The 22,816-nt window shown below is 46.8% G+C and overlaps 6 protein-coding genes across 6 annotated transcripts; 3 read left to right on the plus strand and 3 right to left on the minus strand.

Annotated features, from left to right (window-relative positions):
* Window positions 1-449: 449 nt before the first annotated feature.
* Window positions 450-1,508, plus strand: TRUGW13939_03927 (uncharacterized protein; the record flags this gene model as incomplete). The annotated part of the gene is made up of 2 exons (XM_035487105.1): window positions 450-472; window positions 590-1,508. 2 exons carry the CDS (start codon window positions 450-452, stop codon window positions 1,506-1,508), a joined length of 942 nt encoding a protein of 313 aa, XP_035342998.1.
* Window positions 1,509-1,658: 150 nt separating this feature from the next.
* TRUGW13939_03928 (uncharacterized protein) lies at window positions 1,659-2,540 on the minus strand (the record flags this gene model as incomplete). Its single annotated transcript, XM_035487106.1, has 1 exon — window positions 1,659-2,540. The coding sequence occupies one exon, from the start codon at window positions 2,538-2,540 to the stop codon at window positions 1,659-1,661; it is 882 nt and encodes a 293-aa protein (XP_035342999.1).
* A 1,332-nt stretch (window positions 2,541-3,872) lies between these two features.
* On the plus strand, window positions 3,873-4,617 carry TRUGW13939_03929 (uncharacterized protein; the record flags this gene model as incomplete). The annotated part of the gene is made up of 3 exons (XM_035487107.1): window positions 3,873-3,920; window positions 3,981-4,406; window positions 4,468-4,617. The coding sequence occupies 3 exons, from the start codon at window positions 3,873-3,875 to the stop codon at window positions 4,615-4,617; spliced, it is 624 nt and encodes a 207-aa protein (XP_035343000.1).
* A 253-nt stretch (window positions 4,618-4,870) lies between these two features.
* On the minus strand, window positions 4,871-7,738 carry TRUGW13939_03930 (uncharacterized protein; the record flags this gene model as incomplete). The annotated part of the gene is made up of 8 exons (XM_035487108.1): window positions 4,871-5,566; window positions 5,635-6,028; window positions 6,290-6,649; window positions 6,716-6,746; window positions 6,794-6,861; window positions 6,936-7,053; window positions 7,113-7,488; window positions 7,559-7,738. The coding sequence occupies 8 exons, from the start codon at window positions 7,736-7,738 to the stop codon at window positions 4,871-4,873; spliced, it is 2,223 nt and encodes a 740-aa protein (XP_035343001.1).
* Window positions 7,739-9,982: 2,244 nt separating this feature from the next.
* On the plus strand, window positions 9,983-11,578 carry TRUGW13939_03931 (uncharacterized protein; the record flags this gene model as incomplete). Its single annotated transcript, XM_035487109.1, has 5 exons — window positions 9,983-10,270; window positions 10,373-10,499; window positions 10,552-10,675; window positions 10,738-11,192; window positions 11,265-11,578. The coding sequence occupies 5 exons, from the start codon at window positions 9,983-9,985 to the stop codon at window positions 11,576-11,578; spliced, it is 1,308 nt and encodes a 435-aa protein (XP_035343002.1).
* A 9,506-nt stretch (window positions 11,579-21,084) lies between these two features.
* Window positions 21,085-22,280, minus strand: TRUGW13939_03932 (uncharacterized protein; the record flags this gene model as incomplete). Its single annotated transcript, XM_035487110.1, has 2 exons — window positions 21,085-21,105; window positions 21,174-22,280. 2 exons carry the CDS (start codon window positions 22,278-22,280, stop codon window positions 21,085-21,087), a joined length of 1,128 nt encoding a protein of 375 aa, XP_035343003.1.
* Between the last annotated feature and the right edge of the window lie 536 nt (window positions 22,281-22,816).

Here is a 22,816-nt window from a genome sequence, read left to right on the forward strand (position 1 = left end):
CATGATTAACCAATATTCCCTCTGCTGTCTCGGGTTGCGCTGCCGCCAAGCAGCGCTAGTGTATTCTGGGAATAGCGTCTGGCATGCGATTAATCAGCGCCATATGTACTACTTACTATACGCTCAAGATAGACATGTTTATTTTTGTTTACTGTGCTACGTTTAGAGAAAATAGATATCGTATCTCAGGCTGGGCCCTGATTACAAATAGGGTGCATCGCAAGGGCGCCGGTGCGGGGCGCGCTTCATCTACGGAGTATATACACTACATATCATTGACTAGATCGAGCCCCTCTTCTCCCGCGCGAATCCTGCAATTGTTTCCAACCGCCTCACCAGGACGTCCGTACAGCAGCGCTGGTCATATACAATCGTGGTTCTTCAGTTGGGACATTTCTCTTGACAGCCCTCAGTTTCTGGACTTGCAGCGTGCGGTATACAGCGACACGATGAAGCTCCTACTATCTACGTCGTAAGACTACCCCGCTGCCCGCAATTTTCTGACTGTCGTCTCATGATGATCATCGTCCTTTGCATTATATCAATGTGATGATGTGATTGTAGATTACTAACAATGAACTCTATCTAGAAATATTATGACCGCCGGTCCCTCGGTGATCCGATTTCAAACAGAAAAGTCCAATGTCGAACTGATCAATTCGCTCAAGTCCAATTTCCAAGCAGCCCAACAAAGCGCCGGATACAACGAAAACAATGCAGCGACATGGACCAAAAAGGATGGCGACACGCTGTATATCCCCGCGACCGACTTTGCTCAATCCGGCCTATACGAGGACAGGGACCAGTACGACATCACAGTCAAGCTTTTTTATTTACCGGGAATACCAGCTTCAAGAAGATGCGCCCATACCCGCGAGGCTATCGATGTGGTACTGAAAGAGCTACATATCGATTCCATCGACCTGTTGATTGTCTCGTTCCCCGGCATGTCTTTCGATGCTGACGACGAGCCGGAGGAAGAAGATGACGAAGACGAAGGCTCACGCACTGGAAGCGGCAGCAGAGCGAGCGAAAGCACAGAGCAAGCCGACGATTTTGACAGCATGGTCAGGACGTGGCATGCGTTGGAAGCGCTGGCAGAGAATGGCAAAATCGCCCAGCTGGGCGTTGCAGAGTTCGGCACCGAACGTCTAGCCAAATTCCTCACCCAAACACGCATTCGTCCATCAGTGGACCAGATCAATGTGAAGGACTGCTGTGTTGTGCCAAAGTCGCTGATATTGTATGCCAAAACAGAGAAAATCCAACTTCTCACGCACAACGACTGCACGGATATCTTGCCTCGAGGAACGACTCGTGAATTGCTCAGTCCGGGTGAAAACAACACTTCGTCGCCGGTTCCGGCAGAGAACTTGCAAGGAGATATTGAGCCTCAATGGGTGGTCAAATATACTGCGGTCGTCAAGGACCGTGGAGTGATTGAGAACAAAGGATACTTTGCCTTAGCAGAGGTTGGAAGTTGTCTCAAGGCTCATGACGGCAATTGAGAGTTCTGTACTTGTTACTTTGTCTTTTTTTGAACTCTAGCAAGGCGTTTCTCCCGAGTACCAAAACTCGGCTTGATTTAGTGATTCTCATAGCATATAGTGGCGTTTAGAGACCGTCAAACAATTGAGATGGCTTTTTTTTATTAGTTCTTAACCGAGCATACTCCTCTTTCGTCCACGCATCCTCACATCCTCCAACTTTTTAAGAACGCTCTTTGCCCCTTTGAAGCTATCTGAATAGCCCTGAAGGACATGAGAGAAAAACCCCTCGGTCATCGGATGAGTGCTTCCTAACGCTCGTTCCAGCACATATAGATCGACCGCACGATCCTCGTCGTAGGCGCTCGTGCTCGCAAGACCAAAGTCAATAAGAAAGATGTCACCCGCCATGGACGGTGATTCTGTCATGTCGTTCGGATTCTGTCGTTCAAAGTGTTTCTCTGGATTCTGGTCCAATGGAAGATCGGAAGCTCGCAGGATCAGGTTACTGGTAGTCAGGTCTCCATGAACAATACCAGCTTTGTGCATGCTCCCAACTACCTGGCCGATGCGCACCATCAGATCTTTGACTCGGGTTTCTTCTTCCTCCTTTTTAACTACTGCATCTTCTTGACCCAACGCACTCAACGACGTCTTCATCCAGGCTTCCCACCTCTCCAACACAACCCTGACGGCCGGCCCATCAATCCATTCCATAAGCAACCACGCCCCCGCCGCACGCTGCTGGTCTCCGCCGCCTGATGGCTCCCAATCAACCGAAAGTACTGCAGGAACGCGAACGCCCTCGCGAACAAGCCTCAACAGACATCGAGCCTCTTGCAGGACTCGTTGGCGTGTCAGCCGTCGGTCTAGAGCTTCATGGCGATATGCCTTTGTGGGACGCACTTTCAGCGCCGCAGGAGTTTCTGGCGTGAGGAATGTGGTTTTGTATAAATGGGCTTCGGCGCCTTGGAAAAGTAGGACTGGTGGTGGATTCGTGTGCGTGAAGAGAGGTGGGAGGGATGGCGGGGTATAAGTTGTTGCTGCCGCCATGGTCGTGACGTTTTTTTTTTTTCTTGACTGGGGCAAGGCCGCTATTATTAGAGTGGACTGTTTTGTTGGTATTTGAGTCTCGAGCCCTTTTATTTGTCGTCACCAGCAGGACTTGCAAGGATGAATGGTGTGAGGGGAGAAACAGTTGGCGGTTGCGGGGAGATTTGAGGATTTTCGATTTCTCCACCGCCGCGTCTGATTGGTCCGTTGGGCGTCATAAATTGTATAGATCGCAGCAAGATCTGTCGAACAACAATTAATTAAAACAGGTGGTTGGTTTTTTAATAAGGAGGGGTTACCTATGACAAGATACAGCCAAAAATATGTAAGACTTGATAACGCTACCATTGCCTGGAGTACAACTAAGATCCGCCGAATCGCCAGTGCAGTCGACTTTTGTGAAGATAGCAGGAACATTCGGATATCCTATTCTAAATTTACAGCAGAGTATATTTTTGTGAGTCGGGTTGAAGTTTATGCAGGATATTCCGCTGCTCAAGGTAGGAAAATCCATCGGGGATGGACAGTTCTTATCACTATATACAAACATACGTAGTTTTCCTGGAAGTTGCTACACGCTTAAAGCAAAAATACCGGAATTAATGTACTCTGGAGAGATCAGGGTCAATGTTTAATTGTATGTATATAAAGTATTTTAATGTTGTTTCGGTGGCGACCTTCAATTGATGTAGGGACCTTCAACATCTGAATCTAACAGAAATCCGTATGCACCCCGCACAATGGATTATTACTCTCGAGGAACACTTCATGAGTAGCCATGTGTGGAAGGTGCTCCCAACATTTGACCAGGAGATCGCCCAATCATAGCCTAGAACGAGTTTCATGCGTACTAAAAATATACTCGAGCCCTCAGCTACATATCTACGCACCTGAAACCAAATACCAAGAGATTTCAAAAAACAATATCTGCCACCAAATTAGTTTCGAAGCGCAACGTGTTTCTGAAAGGGGGTCTGATGCCAATTCTCATTCATCCTGCTTAGCAAGACTTGGCCCCGCATATGTGCCCAGAATCAACCTCATGACATAGTATAAAACACCCCTAAATAGATTCCAGACTACGTCAACCAAGACCGACTTTATCTTGTACCAGCTGCACTTGGCCGCATTTTGTCTTCAATTTATTGGCATAATAATTACCGATGAAAGGAAAAAGGAAAGAAGATGACGTTGATAGTGGAAATCAAAGTTATACATTTATAAAAGACATCTACTTCGCTGGATTTAAGATTACATCTCCAACAAAAGACTGAAATCAATCAAGCTAGTAGAGCACACTTTTCTACAGGCTAAATTTCCAACATACTCAAAATGCAGTGGATTACCATTCTGATCGCACTTGGTGCCTTCTCTACCCAGGTAGGAACCCATTCACAATAATCTATTAGCTTCATTCAACTCACAGAATTCCTTCCTTAGGTATACGGAGCTGCCACTGGCAGTCTCTTCGAGAAACTTCCGATAACAACCCCAACTTGGGAGGAGGTGGAAGTTACTCCAGGCGGTGATAAGGTCACCTTCAATGGCACCGTGCAAGAAGTGCATGCACAACTCCTCAAGCTGAACCCCAACTACGACAACGACTTCCCCGTCAAGCGTAACGAAGAGCCATCCAGCTTGACGAAGCGAGACTTTACCTATGAGAAATACTACTGCTGGGGAGAAGACGGCTGGCATTATGCCGACAAGTCCAGCAAACGCGGCGATAATGGTGACCTGAAGGATGGGATCAAATACCTAAATAGCATAGGAGGCACACCCGGACAGTCCGCTGGCACCTGTGGTCGTCGCAGTTGCTCATACAATATGGCCATCTACTGGTGCAACGCGATAAGTTATTGCTCCGTTTTTTGCCTTCTCGATTTGAGGACTGCGTATTGACTTTACTAATTATTCTCTAATATAGAATTCTAAGAAACACTATCTCAAGTCCTATGCCACTATCGCTGATGGCGCTCAGTTCCTTTTGGACAAGTGCGGTGGAGATAACAAGCCCCATGGGGAGGTGGTCGCCCCTAATCACTGGAGCGTCAGGGTTGTATCGGATGCCTGTTAAATGAATATTTGTTCAATGTTCAGGGAGTAGCAGATTTACCACAGAGAGCTACCGCGAATGTACGACGAGATGATGTAGATTTGGGGGAAGGTGATTGTTGATAGTCAGATCAGCCCTTTTTAATTTAATCATTTTGATCTATACATATGTATAAATCTTGGAAAACTGTAATATTGTGTCAAGAATGTTGAAGTTCAGTTTTGACGTCTGACATCACAATTTTTATATACATATATATGCCTTCTGATAATACTCACAGCTTATCCTCATAAGCTGCCAGCTCCGCCATAGCTTTACGAACAAGCTGCTTTATAGCCTCAGTGGCCGGCTCATACGGTGTTCGTGGTTGAAACTTTTCCTCTGCATTCTCAATGCCAGCCTTTGGCGCCGAGTATATGGCGACCGCATATTTGGTGGTCGCAATACCACTCTTGCTCGGGCTTTCTGCAAGGGCAGCCTTTTGATGCAGCGCCAATGCTTCCTGAACCTTTCCGGACTTGTAGAGGTCATAAATATGGGATAACGTCTTGGGAAAGATGTTTGCAAATGCAGCAATGCACCCGGCTGACCCGACGGACAGACCGCCCAAGAGGAAGTCAGACTGGCCGCCAAAGATGGAGAACTTGTCAGGCCCAAAAGTGCTGGAGAGCCTGGTGATCTTTCCAACTTGGGCGCAGGTCAGCTTCACACCGACGACATTGCTGACCCCGCTAGGAGACTCGGCAGCTGATGCATTGACAATGTCGGTAATTATCTCAGAGTCGAGATCGACACCGTTGGTCACCGCGGGGAAATTATACAGTATGACGGGCAGAGGCGCTTTTCGCGCGACATCTGCATAGAATCGCTTTATCACGGCCGGCGTGGTCTGTTTGCCAAAGTATGCAGGCGGTAAAACCAAGAGGTAGTTGGCCCCGGCATTATACGCATCTTGGCTAAATTCTAGGACCTTTTCACAGACTATCAGTCATAGTCCAACTGTTTTTTTTCTCTCTCTTGATATTCGAGTTCCCCTACCTGTTTCGTCGAGTGCCCGCCAACACCAGCCATGAGGGGATAGTCGGGCCCAACAGCTTCACGAGCAGTAGTGATGAGCTGCGCTCGCTCTTCTCGCGTCAGCAGGAATGTTTCTGCATTTGTACCCAGAATAACCAAGCCAGCCAAGCCCGAGCGAGACAGGTAATCATAGTATTTCTTCGCCGTCTCCAAATCCAGGGTGTCAGTCTCTTGGTTGAGGGCGGTCACTGCTGGCGCCCATACACCGGCGCGGGGCACATGCGGCAGCTTCACGGAGCCCATCGTGGTAGAAATTATAGGGCGTGTGGGATATGGTAAATTCAATATAATAACAGAAATATGGATTATTATTGTTGCACGAAAAATATACGAGTGTTCTTTGCCGGTACTTGAACTAATTAATAATATACTGCTTGTTTACTCGGAAAAATGTCCGATTGCGGCGGTTGTCCGAACGGCGACTCGGCTGCACGGGGCCGGCCCGATCTTATCTATGCCAATATCAGGACTGAAAGAAGAAGAAGAAGATCATACAAGGTCATCTGAGAGAGAATATTGAATACACAGGCCGACTTTTACTCTTCCCCGGTCCATCGCCAAAACAGAACCCAGCTATTTTCCAGCTATAACGCCCCAGACTTGAAATTGCCCTCACCACATGCCCGTAGAAGTTGCCTTTGAGCTATTCTCTCGTGGCTCATATTGTACCGTCACGTTATCCGTCCTGCGGATATGCTTAAGATCATCGCTAGGTTGATGGCGATGGTCGGGTGATAGGATGCTCTCCTGGCTGTCCTGACCCTCGACATTGGTAACGCTGATGCTCTGTTGCTTGCTTCGAACACCACGCATCTCAATCGATCGCGACCCGTTGAGTCCCTGGCTTCCCTTTTCCAGTCGATTGAAAGATCGGCTGTTGTAGCTCGATCCCTTTCTCTTCCTTCCGAGGATGAAATCGAGTAGTGGTTGTAGAGTTGGAATACACGAGGCGATGACAACGACATTGGCTTCGACACTATATGGAAGAAAAGTTGTTAGAACATTAAAATCTTTGATGTACGGGGTGGCCCAGAAAACTCACTTGGTCCAAATCACCAGTTGCCAGGTACCATCTGAGACAGAGTTAGACCACATCAATCTTTCGAATCTCAATACTTACAGGTGTAATCAGCTGTATCAGCAAGACCCTTCAGCTGAGTACATTTGACAACGGCCATTGCAGCAGCACTATAAAAAATGAAACAAGAAAACATCCAGTTAGCCACAAGACTTTTTTCATTGAATGCTTCTTCTGCACTCACACTGTACCCAGGCCGAGTGCAGCCGTGAGGGCGAGTTTCTTTTTCGTCGACATATGGAGCTTCCACAAAACAACTGCCGGGTATACTGCAAGGTATAGATCAACAAAGGCGGAAAGAGCTGTTTGTGTTAGCAGGAGGGGAATTTGAAACGAGATGTTAACGATCAACACTACTCACCACCAGTGAAGATGGCATAATCGATGAGAATCCAGGGACTGCGGCAAACTCTATCCGGTCTTGTCACCTGCCACTGCGCCTGTGGTGGAGAGCACATCGTGAAGAGAATGAGAATACACACAATCGATACCACCGCAGCTAAGCTAACCAAGCCGAACACGAATATCTTGTGACCCCTGCTGGGGTTAAGAATCCGGGTCAACATGTATGCGACTGCAATCTTCGGTAATGTGAAAGACAGGATTCCAAAGAGAAAGCCAATTGTGTTTAACAAAATAGCCATCTCAAGATGCGGAGTATCCAGCGCTGCTGCATGTCTACCGTAACCGGTAACGACGTTGGCTGTGGTGATACCAAGGTAAGCGAGACCCATCAGCTGTCCGATAGCGTCGAACCATGTCAGTATAGAGAGGTAAAATGTTATTCAAAGCATCAATGATACGTACCATCGATACCATGATGATCCAGTCATCCAACCCTACTTTTTTCACCACCCTGGCTCGGATGAATATTCTGGCACACACCAGCGACATCATGATCATGGTGAGAGCCCACATGGGTGCAAGAATGTTGGGACCTTTGTTTTCACCGAGGTCTAGCCCAGTGGGTTTACCTGAACCCGACATATTGGCTATGTGTTGTGTTGAAAATAGTCTGGTGAAAGGGGAGCGCGGCTCAGAAGTTATTCTTGAGAAACAATAGCGTTCACGGCATCGATGTTTGTTGACATGAACCCGAATACCATGGGGAAACACTGATATTTGACACTCAGAACTAGAAGCGAATATAAACTGAGCCGAGAAAAATCAAAGCCCGTGTCGGAACTCTTAGGCAGGGCACGGAGATGGACTAGAACGTGCTAACAAGCTCTCGCCACCTTTAATAATTAACACTATCGTCGTTAGCATGTTATTTCGGTCCTGACTAGGGTTTGGCGCTGCCCATCACTCGTGTAGCTAACGGCTCGTCTGGCAGTGGTTCCGGCGAATCAACGCTGTTATCTGGCCCCGACCTCTTGATAACAGTGGCCTGTAAGAGGAGGCCCGAGAGAGAAATATGCATCGGCTGCAGGTTTGACACAATAATTATAGCAACACCCCCCTTACAATGTGACAGGTCTCCTCACAGTGTGCCGTAATTGCTAATCCCAGAAAGTTGATCACAATGCCATTGAATTTTGCCATCAGCCATAGGTGTAACCTGTAAACCTGGCTTTACGTTTGAGGGCCTGATTATAAGTCATTGGAGTACGGTATTCTTACAATATCAGGATTGCGATTGCCATGACTTGGTCTCACTGGATAATACATAAATACTATGGAGCTCTCGTTGAGAAGAATCTTCCTTACAGAGAGTACCTCGTACCTGGCTAGAACATGAAATGCCCGGGGGAACGGTCCCCTAAAGGTCTTCCTGAGTTAATGCCCGTAAACAGAAGTTGACCACTAATTGTAAGGAAAATTTGAAGTGGATCGGGGATAGGTTGCTAGCCACCCGTTAATTCGAGACCATTGGCATGGAGACCGAATACGGAGGAAAACGAAGTAGTTAGTGGACGTTTTGATCCTCTCTAAAAATTGCAGCGCTCTTGACGTTTTTCTCTTACTCTCTTGCGAACTATGCATTGACTACAAGAAGATAAGGCAGTTCCGTTGTCGTTCAGTCGTCTCTGCGGGACATGAATCAAACCCATGTCACAAATTCACAAACTCTATTTGAGATCAGCATCTCCTTTGTCTACTATAGTAGAGACAAAGAGGTTATTATTATGCCACTTGGACAAAAAACCGGGAGAGGCCCGCCTTGGTGTAACGTTGGCGGCTTTTTTTCCAGTTTCCGGCCTATGATGCGCAGAGCTTGATTTTCAAGGCTTGCCTAGTGCGCTTAGCAGCTTAATGACAGCTGGCTGGGGCCGCTAAGGTTGCCCTTGGGACCGTATCTATTCGCTAACTCGACAAGTGGGTGATTACTACATGCGCTTAATCCCCCGAATGTGGCCCGGAAACCTTCCATCCGCCCCCCGGAAGTTGTCCAATTGGCCCAGAATGACTCCATCTAGCGGTTACTCCAACCCGCGCACAGCTTCTTTACAGTAGTATGACTCTGAGTATAGTACTATATGAACCCAATTCTAGGCCCAGACTTCGGACTGACTCGTTGTCCTCGTGTTGCCGCGACGATCTCAATTTTCAACGGGTTTCAGACCTTGCTCATGACTACGAAAGTCGTCCAGCGTAATTAGCATTGTAGAAGTTGCTCTATCATTATTTAATATTCTCCGTTGCGTGTTTCTGTAATTGCTTACTTAGGTTAGAGTAGGCTTCTGATAACAGCATTTGAAGTATTGGGTATGCATATTGTCTGATGCTTAAGTTATGTTTAAACTATTTGTTGTTATTGTGAAGCACGGACGACTACTAGTATGCCATGTTAGGAGAATAGAGACCGTTGTGCCAGCTGCCGAGAATTAGTACGTAGTAACTACCGGACCGGTTATTGGAAAAGACCTAAGCATTCGAGAGTATCAAACTGTGGACCGATGAACATGATTTTCAGCGCGGTGCGTCGGCGAATTGCGGCCAGCCCCCTTATCATGTTCTCAGCGTAGTCTTGTAGGTAAGGGGGGGTAGCGTGCTGTTCAAGGTTCTTAGACGCAATACCAGCCCTTACTAATAAATGTAGCTTGCAGCTACTGTCTCTTAAATAAATCCTTCCTTCTTGCCCCGGTAATCAAAATACATCGTTTCCTTTCTTTTGAAAACCCAACCGCTTCTCTCCACACCACGACTTCATACCTACACGGGAACATCCCCTGTCAGCTTTTCCTTGTGATCTGTATTGTTTCAGAACTTGTTTAAACTTCCACAACGATGGCCACTACCAGTGGAACTCTGAATGGAGCTGTGGATGTAGCTGCCCAGGAGCCTACCAATGGAATTGAAACAAACGGAGTAGAACACATTGTTGACGAGAGCATTGCTGTCAAACCCAATGCGATCAATGATGTACCCCGCCTGCTTGAGGATATTGCTTCTAATGGGGAAGCCTTGGCCCGAGATGGTGCACAGAACCGCCGTCAGCTTCTGGAAGCTGCACGCTCTTTAGTTTATGCACTCGAGACTCCTCGTGAGTCCATGATTCGCTTCTGCTGGTCTCAGGTAAGACTTCCTTCTCGCTTTTTCTGCATGAGATGGATCAATCGATTGTCTTTTTTTTTTTTTTTTCCTGGTGAGGAGTCAGCTAATATATTACACTTTTAGAGCACTGTATTTGCTGCCATCGAGAGCAGCATTAAGCTAGGACTTTTCAAAGCCCTATCCAAGGACGACAAGCCAAAAACGGCCGCGCAGCTTGCCGAGACCACTGGGGCCGAGCCCGTTTTCCTTAGTGAGTGCCCAGACAGAACCAATATTTAGACCTGACTAATGTGAAAACCAAGGCCGTATCTTGAAACATCTCGGCGCTATGGGTGTGATCAACGAGACTGGGCCGGACACTTATAAGCCAACAAATTTGGCAAAGACCTTGACCATTCAGAAATACGCGGATGGATTCCCATGCATGTGAGTAACTTTCAACCGGCAAACTGCCCAATGTGACTTGAGTTGATTTTTCTTGTCCCCAGGAATGACTGTATCTCGGCTGGGATAGAAAAGCTCCCACAGTGGCTCGAGAAAAATGGATACAAGGCACCCAGCGACGGCAAGAACTGTGCTATGCAAATCGGTTTCAACACTGACCTCCACTTCTTTGAATTCCTGGCGACAAACCCCGAGTACCCCGTCCGCTTCATGAACCATATGGCTGCATACCACCAGGGCCGCCCCAGCTGGATGGATGCCGGGTTTTACCCGGTTCAGGAAAGGTTGGTCAAGGGCCTCGACAGGGATGCGCCCCTGCTAGTCGATGTTGGCGGAAGTACTGGTCACGACTTAGCCGAGTTTCGTCGCAAGCATCCCGAAGTCCAGGGCCAGTTTATCCTCCAGGATCTGCCCGAGGTGATTGAGAAAGCTCAGACGCTCATCAGCCCGGATATTAAAGCTATGGAGCATGACTTTTTCAAGGAGCAGCCAGTCAAGGGTACGTGTATACGCCACCACTCTAAAATATTTTTTTTCTCCACAATAATTTTTTCTAACGGCTTTGTTTCAGGTGCCCGGGCTTACTTTATGCATTCTATCCTACACGACTGGCCCGACAACAAGTGCCAGGAGATTCTGACCAATCTCGCCCAGGCCATGAAACCTGGCTATAGCAAGATTCTCATCAACGAGAATGTGATCCCCGACACAGATGCTGACTGGCAGACGACGTCGCTGGACATTATCATGATGTCCCTTTTTGCGTCACAAGAGCGCACCGAGCGTCAGTGGCACGCTCTGGCCGAGTCAGCTGGTCTGAAGATTGTCAATATTTTCACTGCCGAAAAGGGTGTTGAGAGCTTGATTGAGTGCGAGCTTGCCTAGGATGCTATCATATTGTAACTATTAAATCGATATACTGTGACTACGCTACTTGTTATTTCACACTTGACTGCCTACTTGCCAACCTGACTGGACACGCCAACCAGCCCGTTCGTATACTCCTTCTGCCGAGCCGAGGGAGGGTGTACCGTTAGCGAGGCACTAATGACGCTTAATGCCCTAAGGTGCGACTAAACGGTAAGCTACAGCTGTCACTGCCTGTCAGATTCATAATCTCCACTGCGGCCAGTGCTGTGCCACACAAAAGTTACCGAAATAGGCAAAACGAGCACCGCCTATGTGGGTCCGCGGAAACGGGAAGCTCAGGCGAACATTATTTAATATGTAAGATGAATTATTATAGGGCCTTTGCGCACTGTGTAGCTAATGATATTTTTCCACCTTCTAACCGTAAGTGTTAGTTTTATTAGGAGATCAGCCACCGGCCGTTTGACCATCACTTTAGAATATTTCTACTTCTGGAAGGTGGGCCAGACGTCAGTCCGGGCTTCACAAACGCGGAGCGAATTGGGCTCAATAATATCCTCCGAGGTGTATTATTTGTGATGATCTCGATTCAAGTTTATCTTGGCTAATAAGTTCTTGGCTGAATCGGCGATGGTTGTGCAAGCGAGTCGCCGAATGGGAACTTGGGTCGTTTGTTAAGCCTTGGTCCAGACCGGAGGGCGGGAACTTAGGGCTAAAACTAACATGTGATTTCGGAATGTTGGGCCAAACTCCCCCAACCTATTATTGTCGCATGATTATTGTTTGTGTGGTATCGATTAATTCCTGAAAGAATTTACCGTTGGTACCTCACGAGATACTTCCCTGCTAAGGTGTGATGTGGTACAGCATACGGCATGCCCCTTTCGAGCCGTTTGCATAGGCGCTAAGAGACCGGAAGAGCGCTGCCGCGCCACAGTCTTATTACTTTTTTTGGACCAATTCTATAACCCCCGCTCGATATCATAAGGTTCTTATGGGGAAGGCCCTAGCGAGCTTACGCTGACTTTCCATTCATATAGCTCATACTTTATGTGCAGACCCGCCGGCTGCACACGTACTAACGTAGTCACATTTCTAATGCTCCGACTCGGTGTGTAATTCCACATTGACTAATACATGCATGCTGAGCTCTTTCTTGGTCAGGTGCCATCTTTGGTACACCGTACAGCTAATTGGTCGTTTTGGCAAGTCAAAATATGGACTTGGACGGCCTGGTGCATATGCGTCTAATATTTTGTATGTCTCCTCGTATTCCGTTTGTTCAATAATGCTGATGCGTGGTCGCTTTCGACATTGCAATTTGGTCCAAGTAGTAATCCTCTTCGAAATGACTTCATGTGCACTAATTAGATCGATATCTTGTTAAAATTGAATCGATTCAAACTCGCTACGTTGAAAAACTATATGGAAATTTGGAATCTGACAACGACGATGTAAAAAAAGTAGTTTTTCATCATAAATAGACGCCTGGTGTGCGAAGGGGGTTGAAAGAAACTTGATCACGAAGCTGGCCAATAACTCAGATTCAGTAGTTGCACAAGGCTGACCGACAATCTGCGGCTTCATATCAATACTTTCCGATTGGAACGTATTACTCCGATTTTTTGATGCCTTGGATAACTGATCTGTTTGCCCCAACGTGCTCCGGTGAGTCCAGTCCTGCCCAATATACCCAACATTTAATCACCTCGAGCAGGACCAATTTTTATTTCCTGAACTATATCCTTTCTCATCTTTTTCTTTCACATACCCACGGTATTCTATTATACTTTGCCTCCTTGAGGAAGATAACTGTTTATCACGGACAGTCCATCTCCCTCATAGCGAAAGAATAGAAGGGCTCGGTTGGAGTGTTCTTATCTCCATGTGGCGTAGAAGACCACAAAATCTACGCCTTGACTGCACACCACGCAATCCCATTCAATGCCAGGACTATACCGAATGTTGTAGCTTGGAATTTGAATGATTGATTGATCATGCTCCATCTTGTACCTCGGAAATTTTCTTATCATGTCTATCGTTGGTTGATGGAAAATCGACATTGAACTGTTTCCAAACATAACCGATACCCCGTATCAGAATATCTTGGTATCAAATTCACACCTGAAGCAAAGATATACGACTTCAAGACCGGTGAAATGAGCTCAGTACTGTGAGCCATGACAACATCTGGCAACTCTGGGATCTACAACTCCGACTCAACAAGTTTTGATACGCGCTTGACCACATCTGTGACTTTCAACTTCTTGCACTAGTCAAAGGTTGCACAGCTAGCAATGATCTTTACCCTCGTGTCAAGAAAGGCATACTAACTTTTCCTAGACAACCATGCCATACTCGGTCCACCTCTGTGCAATGCGTTCAAACAGAGGTAGCAACCCAACCAGGGCCCACCGGTAATTGATTCGGCGGCATTGACGGAAATACCTACAATCACGAGTCTTTCGCCAGTTGTGTGCCCAGTCATCTGGTATACAGCCTTGTCGATATGGGCAAGGTGGAAGCCCTAAGAGGTGTGGAAAACACATTCATCGCCCCTCCGGTCATGCGAATAACGGCGGAAACGGATCGTCCTCCCCTTTTCTCTCTGTGTAGAAAGACAGCATGCTTCGAATACAGGGTTACCGACCATAAAACATCATTATTCATGTCCGACACCCAAAATCTCTTTTCCAAAGCAGGCTTGGCAAACTTGGGCCTGAGGACCGTAAGGACCTCCTCTCCTTCTCGGAAGCAACTATTCAACTGTGTGTTTTGGGCCCTGGGTATTTCTGTGTGTAGAAAGGTACCCCCTTAGCTAATCTGATAAAAGACCAGTTGATACTTTTTTCTGGTAGCACTGCTTGGAACATCTACAAGGAGAGCTCATTATGTACGTCATGGAGATCCCTCTGCTTTTTCGTGATTCGATTTCCCTGGAGATTCATGCTGATAGAAAGCGGCACAGAGAGCAACCAGACACAGACGGCTGCCTCCCTGAAAGACACGACGAGTACCAACTTCAATATACCGAGGGAGAGGAAAGATCAATTGATTCTCGTAATCAATGATGTGTTTTCGCCAATCATGTCAGCTATCTATCAGGTATGGCTAATGGGGATACCTATTGCCCTGCCCAGGTCCAACACGCCAATGATATCCTCCTAGAGTTGAACGAGTATATAGCCAGTGTGGATCGCTTCCAGTTGACTTGGAGACAAGGGTGACCCTCTTCTTCATATGGCCTAGGCAACTTATTTTCTTGCCGCCGGTGACTGTCATCAGTGATGTTGCACATAAAGTAAGCTTCAATCTTTGCAGCTATGGGAATACCACCACCACGTTTCTTTTCATCCTGTTTCCAACGCACCATGGATGGCAACAGGGCAACTATAGGCGGAGTTGCCGGTATTCCGGGATCGGATGAGGATCAGTTGATACATACCAATTGACGGTAAGTTCATGCACATCTAGAGTCGTTTTGAACATATTCTAATTTCTATCTAGTTGCAATTTTAGGCAAATGGTCCTTCGCTTCTGGTAGTCACGGCTTTCTTTCTTCTGACGGGACCATCGAGATAGACATGGTGGTCATGGGCCTGTTTCTGAGGCCGCGACTTGGCCCAAATAACCCTTGATGTGATCATCATTGGTACCCCAGTGGGCAGACTTTTCCATGGAGGAATCAGAAACAAGGACCGGTTGATTCTGGATCGTACAAGTATGTGGTACCTATGCTGGGAAGCTGGCTCCGCCGAGATACCTCGCATCAGTTGACTTATGATAAGTCGCAGACTAACCCGTCTGAAAGGTTAGGTGCTGTGAAGCTTTTTGAATGCCTTCCGGAAAGATGGACTATCCGTTGCGTGAGTATTTCTATTACTATACAATCTTTTACTGTTGACCTCTCGCTAACACTTTCTTGAATCTAGATCATGAAATCAACCCTTTTAACCGAAAAGACACACACCTCACATATTTCTGAGTACAGATGTTTTAGAAATTACTATTGCCACCGAAGAGAAGGAGACGAATACATACTCAACGGTCATCTCTTGAAATATTCCTATCTTGCTCGAAAATGCTAGCTATCCTCCAAAGACGTTAGGCAAGTCTAGTTTGGCAATCGAACTTACTGGCGGGTCGGGATTTATAACACGCCAAATCAAATTCTTCGACGCTGAATTCCGAGAATGACTACAAGAAAGGCAACAGCAAACAAACAGCAGGGGCAAAACCTCATTTGTGGTTGTTTCGGATAAGGTCCAGTCCGAAAGAGAAGCCAGGACTTCAGCAGCTCGCCTATGAAAACTTTCTAGGGAAATATTTCAATTTTTCCAGCTAAAGCGGACCTAGGGGATGGTATCCTGCCTATTGTTACACACCATCACCGATGAAAACCAAGTCTGAGGCCATACAAAATGGTTTCCGTCCGATCTTTGAACACTATGGCAGCCAGTAGAGGAGATGTTGGTTTGGATATTCAGGTGAGGATTCTATGCTTCAATGTTGACGTGGTCACAGAAAGAAACATTCAAATTTTCTAATGCATATTATTACAGGGATAATATTGGATATTGTTGCTAGCCATACCACTCTCGCAGACAACGAGACTAAAAATACCATGAGCTAGATTCGCTTATATTCAAGCAGCGTTAGCCCTTCAGGTCCAAATACCAACAAACAATCTATAGTTCTTATGAACAGGTTGCAAACACCACTATCAGTCTCAACCCCGGTACGAGGAGGGTACGCAAACCCCCTTCGAAAACAAATATTTCTAATTTCTAACTTGGACGTTATAGAGAGATCCAAACATTTTTCAGTCGCGCAAAACAACTGTGCAGGCTTGTTCCAGGCCTGTCTATTATCCACGATAATGAGAAGTTCCCAAGATTGGTGACCCATACCAACGGAGACATAGCGACCCGGTTTCTAAACACTTCAAGAACTAAGCAGTTTTATGTGGCCAAAGTGTTGAACTTTTATCTGTGTAAACAGATTCTCAAGTACACCGAAGTCGTACGTGGCTGTGACTCGTTGATTGATAGTGAAATCATAGCTGGACGATTTGAAGCGATAAATGGAGCGGCCTTGGATATTGGAAAGATTGTTCAGTGGATTTTTGCCGACTTCCGGCTGAGGCTGAACCAGTGATTTGCTTGCGTTCTTCCAATCTCAGTCATTATGGGCGCCCACATCTTCTCACACATCTTCTCACGAGCCTGTTTCTTCGGCGTGATCCACAAATACCACACGAAATACTCCTTGTTTCCCCAATGATGAGCGTGGAATACTCGCACTGCTGATGACCATACTGAGCCAAACAGACGCCAACACAATGTAGCTGTCTCGTCCATTTTCCGATACTGCCGCTGTCATGAGCGGCCGACTTGTGTTGCAAACATCTAAAGCAGCCAGAGCGACCTGGTTCCAAATTAATAAAACTATGGCATTTATCGAAACCCTTTGGAGGCCTTAAATGGCTTGCAAAACTGCGTCTGGGTCCGTACACTTAATGAAATCCCTTACTAGGGATTAAAAGCAGGAACAGGCTTTACCCAGAAATATCCACGATGCTATAAAGCCCAGCCACAATATTCGTCTCAATACTCGCAGTCGGTACAAACACATTAGGAATCCCAGCTGGAAAAAAAAAGAGGGACAATTGTGATGCCTCTATCGATGCTACAAACGCCCAAATGGTTGTCTTTCACGTTTCAGATCAATTGGGAGCTCACCGAGGATATCGAATCTTCAGCAGATTCGGAGGAAGTGATTACTTCGAATGTCCAGCCTGGCACGCGAACAGGTTGGCAAAATCTCGCAGGAACTAGAAACATGGGGAGGTATTGTGCGGGTCCGACCCTGACTTCCAGAGTACGAGGGGTTCCTTACTTGCCACAACAGCTTTCAGAACAAAGATGTGGGAAGTCATGTATCAATATTTTCGTCGGAAATAGAGCGAGTTGTCAACGTGAAGAATTCTTCCCAGGATCTGGAAAGATCTCAACAGCCTTGACAAATGGGGCAGTTGGTATTGTCACGGCATAACCATACGAGATTGGCATTGAAGCGCTTGCATGCGAATTTGGCTCGGATTACGCAACGGGGATGTGGTTGTGGAATCTGGGGTGAAGGCGTCGACTGGTGCATTATATACCCCATCAGCAACCAAAAAGAAGAATAACTTAGCAATCCGCGCCTGAGAGCTATCGAGTTGTTTCCACGTTAGGAATCATTTCGCAATTGTCTCCGCCGCACTATGGATCGGGACATTTGAAGCCTAGAGCAGTCGAGGCAGAGAAAGTTGCACGAAGAAGACTACAGTCTGGCAAAGTACGCAAAGAGCCTATCCTAGAAAATCCTCGATTCTAAATTCCTTGGATCCAAGGGTACTATGGAAGAAGTCCTCTATGATTCCCAAAATACCTCGACAACCTGAGTTTACAAGCTCATCACACAGATCCCACTGCTTGTAAACTCAAGGCCATGAAATTCCAACAATAAAAAGTGACTGTCACCACCGCCGACTACGGAGTGAACGAGCTCTAAGATCTGAGTGCCCTAGTCGATAGAGTAAGAAGCTGACAGACCAGTTTTCAGAGAAAGGCATTCAAGCTCCCATCTGGCTGTCGGTGTAGACATGTTCCTGGCCGGTGTGGATTGTTGATGATACTATGATAAAATGACGACAGCCTGCTTGTATGGCCGTGAAATTGCCAATTTTCATTTTGTCTATCACTTTAAAGCTCTCTTTCGACCTGCCACTGGACTGGCCGCCGGCGATTGCGAATTTTTACCAATATAGGTTGGTGGGATAGTCCCTTCTCAAACGCAAATTCGCTTATTGATATTGGCATCGGACTCTGGACTTCAAAAATAAAGGAAAAGTGAGTATGATAAGTTGTTTGGCTGTCTTTCTCTCAATTCCCTGCTATTCTCCGCCTCATATGCATGGGTGAATTAATACTAATACTATTGTTTTATCCAGCCACTATTCGTTTAACCATATGAAGAAATTTGCCAGAGCGCGGGATATCCAGCAACTTGTGTTCGGAACTCATGGTCTTTCATCGATGAAACTTATGATAGGGATAAAGCCGTGTAAGTCTCTCATGAAACTTACATTGAAAATTGTTCCAGTTAGCTAATTCGTTGCCGAAGACAGCAACGAACGAACCTACTCAATAATCAGTCCTACTACTAGATCTGAAAAATGGTTCAACAAACGGAACAAGGGCCCGTGACACAAACACCGATTTTTTGGGATATAGATAGAAACTACTATCATGTTTCTGTTGGCGAAAGTATCTCCATTCCCAAACCCATATTCAACCAAGCAGGATGTTCAAAATGGGTCTTGAGGTCAACGCCCATTTCAGCGTGCTTCCTACGATTAACACGCCGCATATCTAGGAGGCGATGTGTTGCTACATACCAAGAAAAAGGTGGCAACCACCAATTTTTTTCTGATGACAAGATGCACGACATCGACTATTCTCATATATTGATTCGGATACGATCCTTGTCGGTCATGAGCTTCAAACCAGCCTAGCAGTGCTAGGAATCTACCCCCTAGAGAAACACAGCCCTCGATTTCCTGCGCTCTATGTCTGCGTTTACAGCATATGCCCACGTTGAGTTGAAGTTGATGGGAGGGTACTCACGATGGACTTACGCTGGAATTACGATGGATGAAACGGCGGATCATTTCCGCTTGGAGACTTCGACGAAGTTATACAGACATCTGTGATGATACAGCTGAATACTATCAGCATCGCCAACAATATCTTGGATACTACGCTCGACATGCATGCAATAAAACTTGCCTGGCTACCCTAACATGTCTCTTCCACGCAACATCTTCATCATGAGATGTGGTCAACGAAAGATAAACTGCTATGGGGCCTGTGTACTGGTAGTACACCTTGTCAGACCTTGCCAACAATCCGAGCGAAATATGCTTGTCAGAAGTGGACGATTATCAATGAAAGTTGGCTTTTTTGAACGGGAACTGGCTTTTTGAACCTACTTATCATGGAAAGTGTGGAAATTGCATACGGATATGATAATGAGGGTAGACGTAACGAGGACGTCTTTCGGGTCGCAGTGATGGTTTTTGAAAAAGGTACTAGAGAGTAAATCTTGACACTCTATGGAAAAGGTATGTTTGCTACCTATCCTAGACTGGTTGGTCACCGCTGCTGGGTGGTGGCTCAAGTACCAGGTAAGAAGCTCAAAGAACCCCAGGATGAAAAACCAACCTATTAACTATGGCAGTCGTTCTGCCTTTGAGGGAACAGATATAAAGGAATACCAGAGCTAGTAATGCATCATATTCCCACAGCTGTGCCCATCCTGGTTAATCGATCTTGGGGACCTGGGACAGGAACTTTCCCCCCAAAAACCTCGGTTGCTCAAATTTCGGAAATACCTGAAATCCACAATCACAATGCAAAAGCCATAGGGCCTACCTTCAGGACTGTACCACTGATAATACGGGAAGTCTCTAGACCCATTGATTTTTCCGACGATCCGCCTTTAGATCACTGCGACAACATGTAAAACACACACATCTACCCAGGGGGGACAACCCTGACGCTGTCCTAGCAAGTCCAACAAGATCTCCAGACCTCTCGCAAGGATTAAAAGGCGGAAAATCTCTCCAGAATCAATGGGCGGAAAAGAAGCCAGTTACCTGTCACCTTTGCTACATGGGGAAATGCGACGAAGAAAAGGTCCTGGAGATGACTAGAAAAGAGTCAACGAACAACAGAAAAGGGAAAATGGCACTCCCGAAAACGTTGAAGCGGTTATGGCTTTTGCATCCTATTCAAGCACCTTGAGGAGTCAGTTGAAGACCTAAGGCTGGAAAAGCTAGATGTTATGGGAGATTTCAGGTATCGCAGCCAGCACAGTCGTCTTTTCAATGTTGGCTTCCAGACTTCTCCGCAGATATTAGCATCGATTGTCAGTACAATACAGTCAATGCCTCGGTCCAAAAGAAAGGTTTCTCTCCTCGCCCTTTGATAAGCATTTCCGCCCCCTGAAGTTTCAAGATCTTATATATTCATCAAGGGAACGAAAATATTAGGCTACTCAGAGGATAGGTGTCGGGATTTTGAGCGACCCAGAAATCGACGGTTGCCAAAAAGGATTTAAGAATGTTGGTGCATTAGGTGCAAGCAAGCTAGGCAAAGCAAACTTTAGGGACATAGGCTATTACTCGACTCGCTCCTTTGGCCCTATCTCCAAGAAAATTTCTCGGTGGACCGAACCACAAGACTACCAGAATTAGTTAGTAACATACATCTATGTATAGATAATTGCTTTAAAAAGATAGTCTAGCTGTCTTTTTGGGTATTTAAATGAAGTGTGCCAATCGATCAAGAATGGAAAGTTTATATTTATATAGTAATGCATGCATGATGATGGTAATAATACTAAAAACGCCCATATATAAAAAGAGAACTCCAAGGCCACCCAAAATGTTCCTACAAAAGTCACAGACCGTTTGTCTACTCGTTATAATGATACACCTGGGAATGTCAGCAACGTCCCACTTTGAAAAAAAAAACATGTAAAGAATGGAAAAATAAAAACTCACATAGTAGTCAGGCAAGCCCCAACAAGTATATCCTAATCGTCGAGCCATCTTGGCAAAGCCCTCGGTTTCCACCAAGTGATAAAAGGGAAACGCCGGGAACATGGCCCCGTCGCGATGCACCTCGGCCTTGACCAGTAGAGCTGTGCCACCGACGCCGTCCAGCTGGACCTCGTTATGGGGGTCGGAACCTTCCAGTCCCTCGGCCATGTACGCCATCAACGACCGGTACGTGGCCATGTCCGCATAACCTTCTAGAAGAATTTGATCTGGCTCCATCTTTTCCGCCAAGTTCAGGGCAACATCGCTATCTTGCCACGAATTGAAATCGTACGGCCGCACGTCCATCATTTGGGTATCCTCGTTGAAATACCGCTGGAAGCAATTGGGCACAATCACCGCCTTGTCGTGGCTCGTGAGATCCTCAAGCAGCGTCGGCGGAGTCTCGATGATATCAGCATCGAGCCACAAAACCCACGAGGTCGAGGGTCCCAGGGTAGTAAACAGCAGGCTGTTCCGCGCGCGACTCATCGACTCGCGCCGCAGCTTCTGGTTCTCCATTTTATGCCTCTCGTGCTCCTCCTGCGAGAGAATCGGCGGCTCGAAATCCTGGCGCAGGATCGACACGCTCGCGAATCGTGCGTCGATGGGGCCCGATTGGGTCTTGGCTACTGCCTCTTGCAGTGCTGTCGTTGCCGCGTTGCCTTCTTTTGTTTTGGGCAGGATGAAGCCGAGCGAAATGAGTTCGTGCGGGTACGAGAGCTTTTCCAGGTTGTCCCAGTAACCCTGATAGAAACGGCTCATGGGCGTCAGGATGAGGATGCGTTCGCCGTGTTCGGCCGCAGCCTCGGACGAGGTCAGATCGTTCAAACTGTAATGCACGACGGGCGGCGGCGCCTGGTAGCCATCAGCTCGCTGGGCCTGGTTCTTCAGAAACGGTTTCGTGGGCGGCGATAGAGGGTGGGTGGCTGCATCGTCTTGTCGCTGTTGCGCAGTCACTGGAGGAGGCGCCATGGGGTCGAATATGAACAAGAAGAAGCCAATGGCGAGCATGGCGGCGAGAATGATCGAGATCGGACTCGTGCGCCGCAGCGAGCGCGAGACGGCCATGATGGCCTATGTGAAGTTGAAAAAAGGACTCCAATGGTGAGAAAAACGAAAGGAAAGGAGTCGTGTTCGCCCGTTTCAGAGAGCGATCGTTGTTGGTGCGTGCGAATGAATAGTGGAGTTTCTCTGGATGTTGGTCACATTCAGGTACGGAGTGCGTCTGCAATTGTCAGGTAAGATAATATGCCATGGCAGGATCCCAAACGAGCGACCAAAGAAAAAAAAAATCAAATTGTAGTTTTTGGGAGTGCCGATGAAGCCCTCCCATGGAGTGTGAGCAAGGAATCCTTTCTTGCAACGTGTGAAATTGCGGGCGTTGAAGATCGCCCGAACACTCGCGGCCGCCTCCTGATTGGTTGGCCGCTTGACGTTAGTTGGCCATTCCCAGGACAGAGAAACAAGATGGTTTAACGTATAAGTCTTGTCGAAGAGAGGGTATATATATACTCCGAAACCCTTTGGGGTTATTCAGTCGTGTCATGGCCAGTGGCGGTGGCACGGTGGCGTTGCGAGCCGTGTTACTATTACTTGCCGGCATT

The sequence above is a fragment of the Talaromyces rugulosus genome, chromosome II, assembly GCF_013368755.1.
Source record: "Talaromyces rugulosus chromosome II, complete sequence".
NCBI lineage: Eukaryota > Fungi > Ascomycota > Eurotiomycetes > Eurotiales > Trichocomaceae > Talaromyces > Talaromyces rugulosus.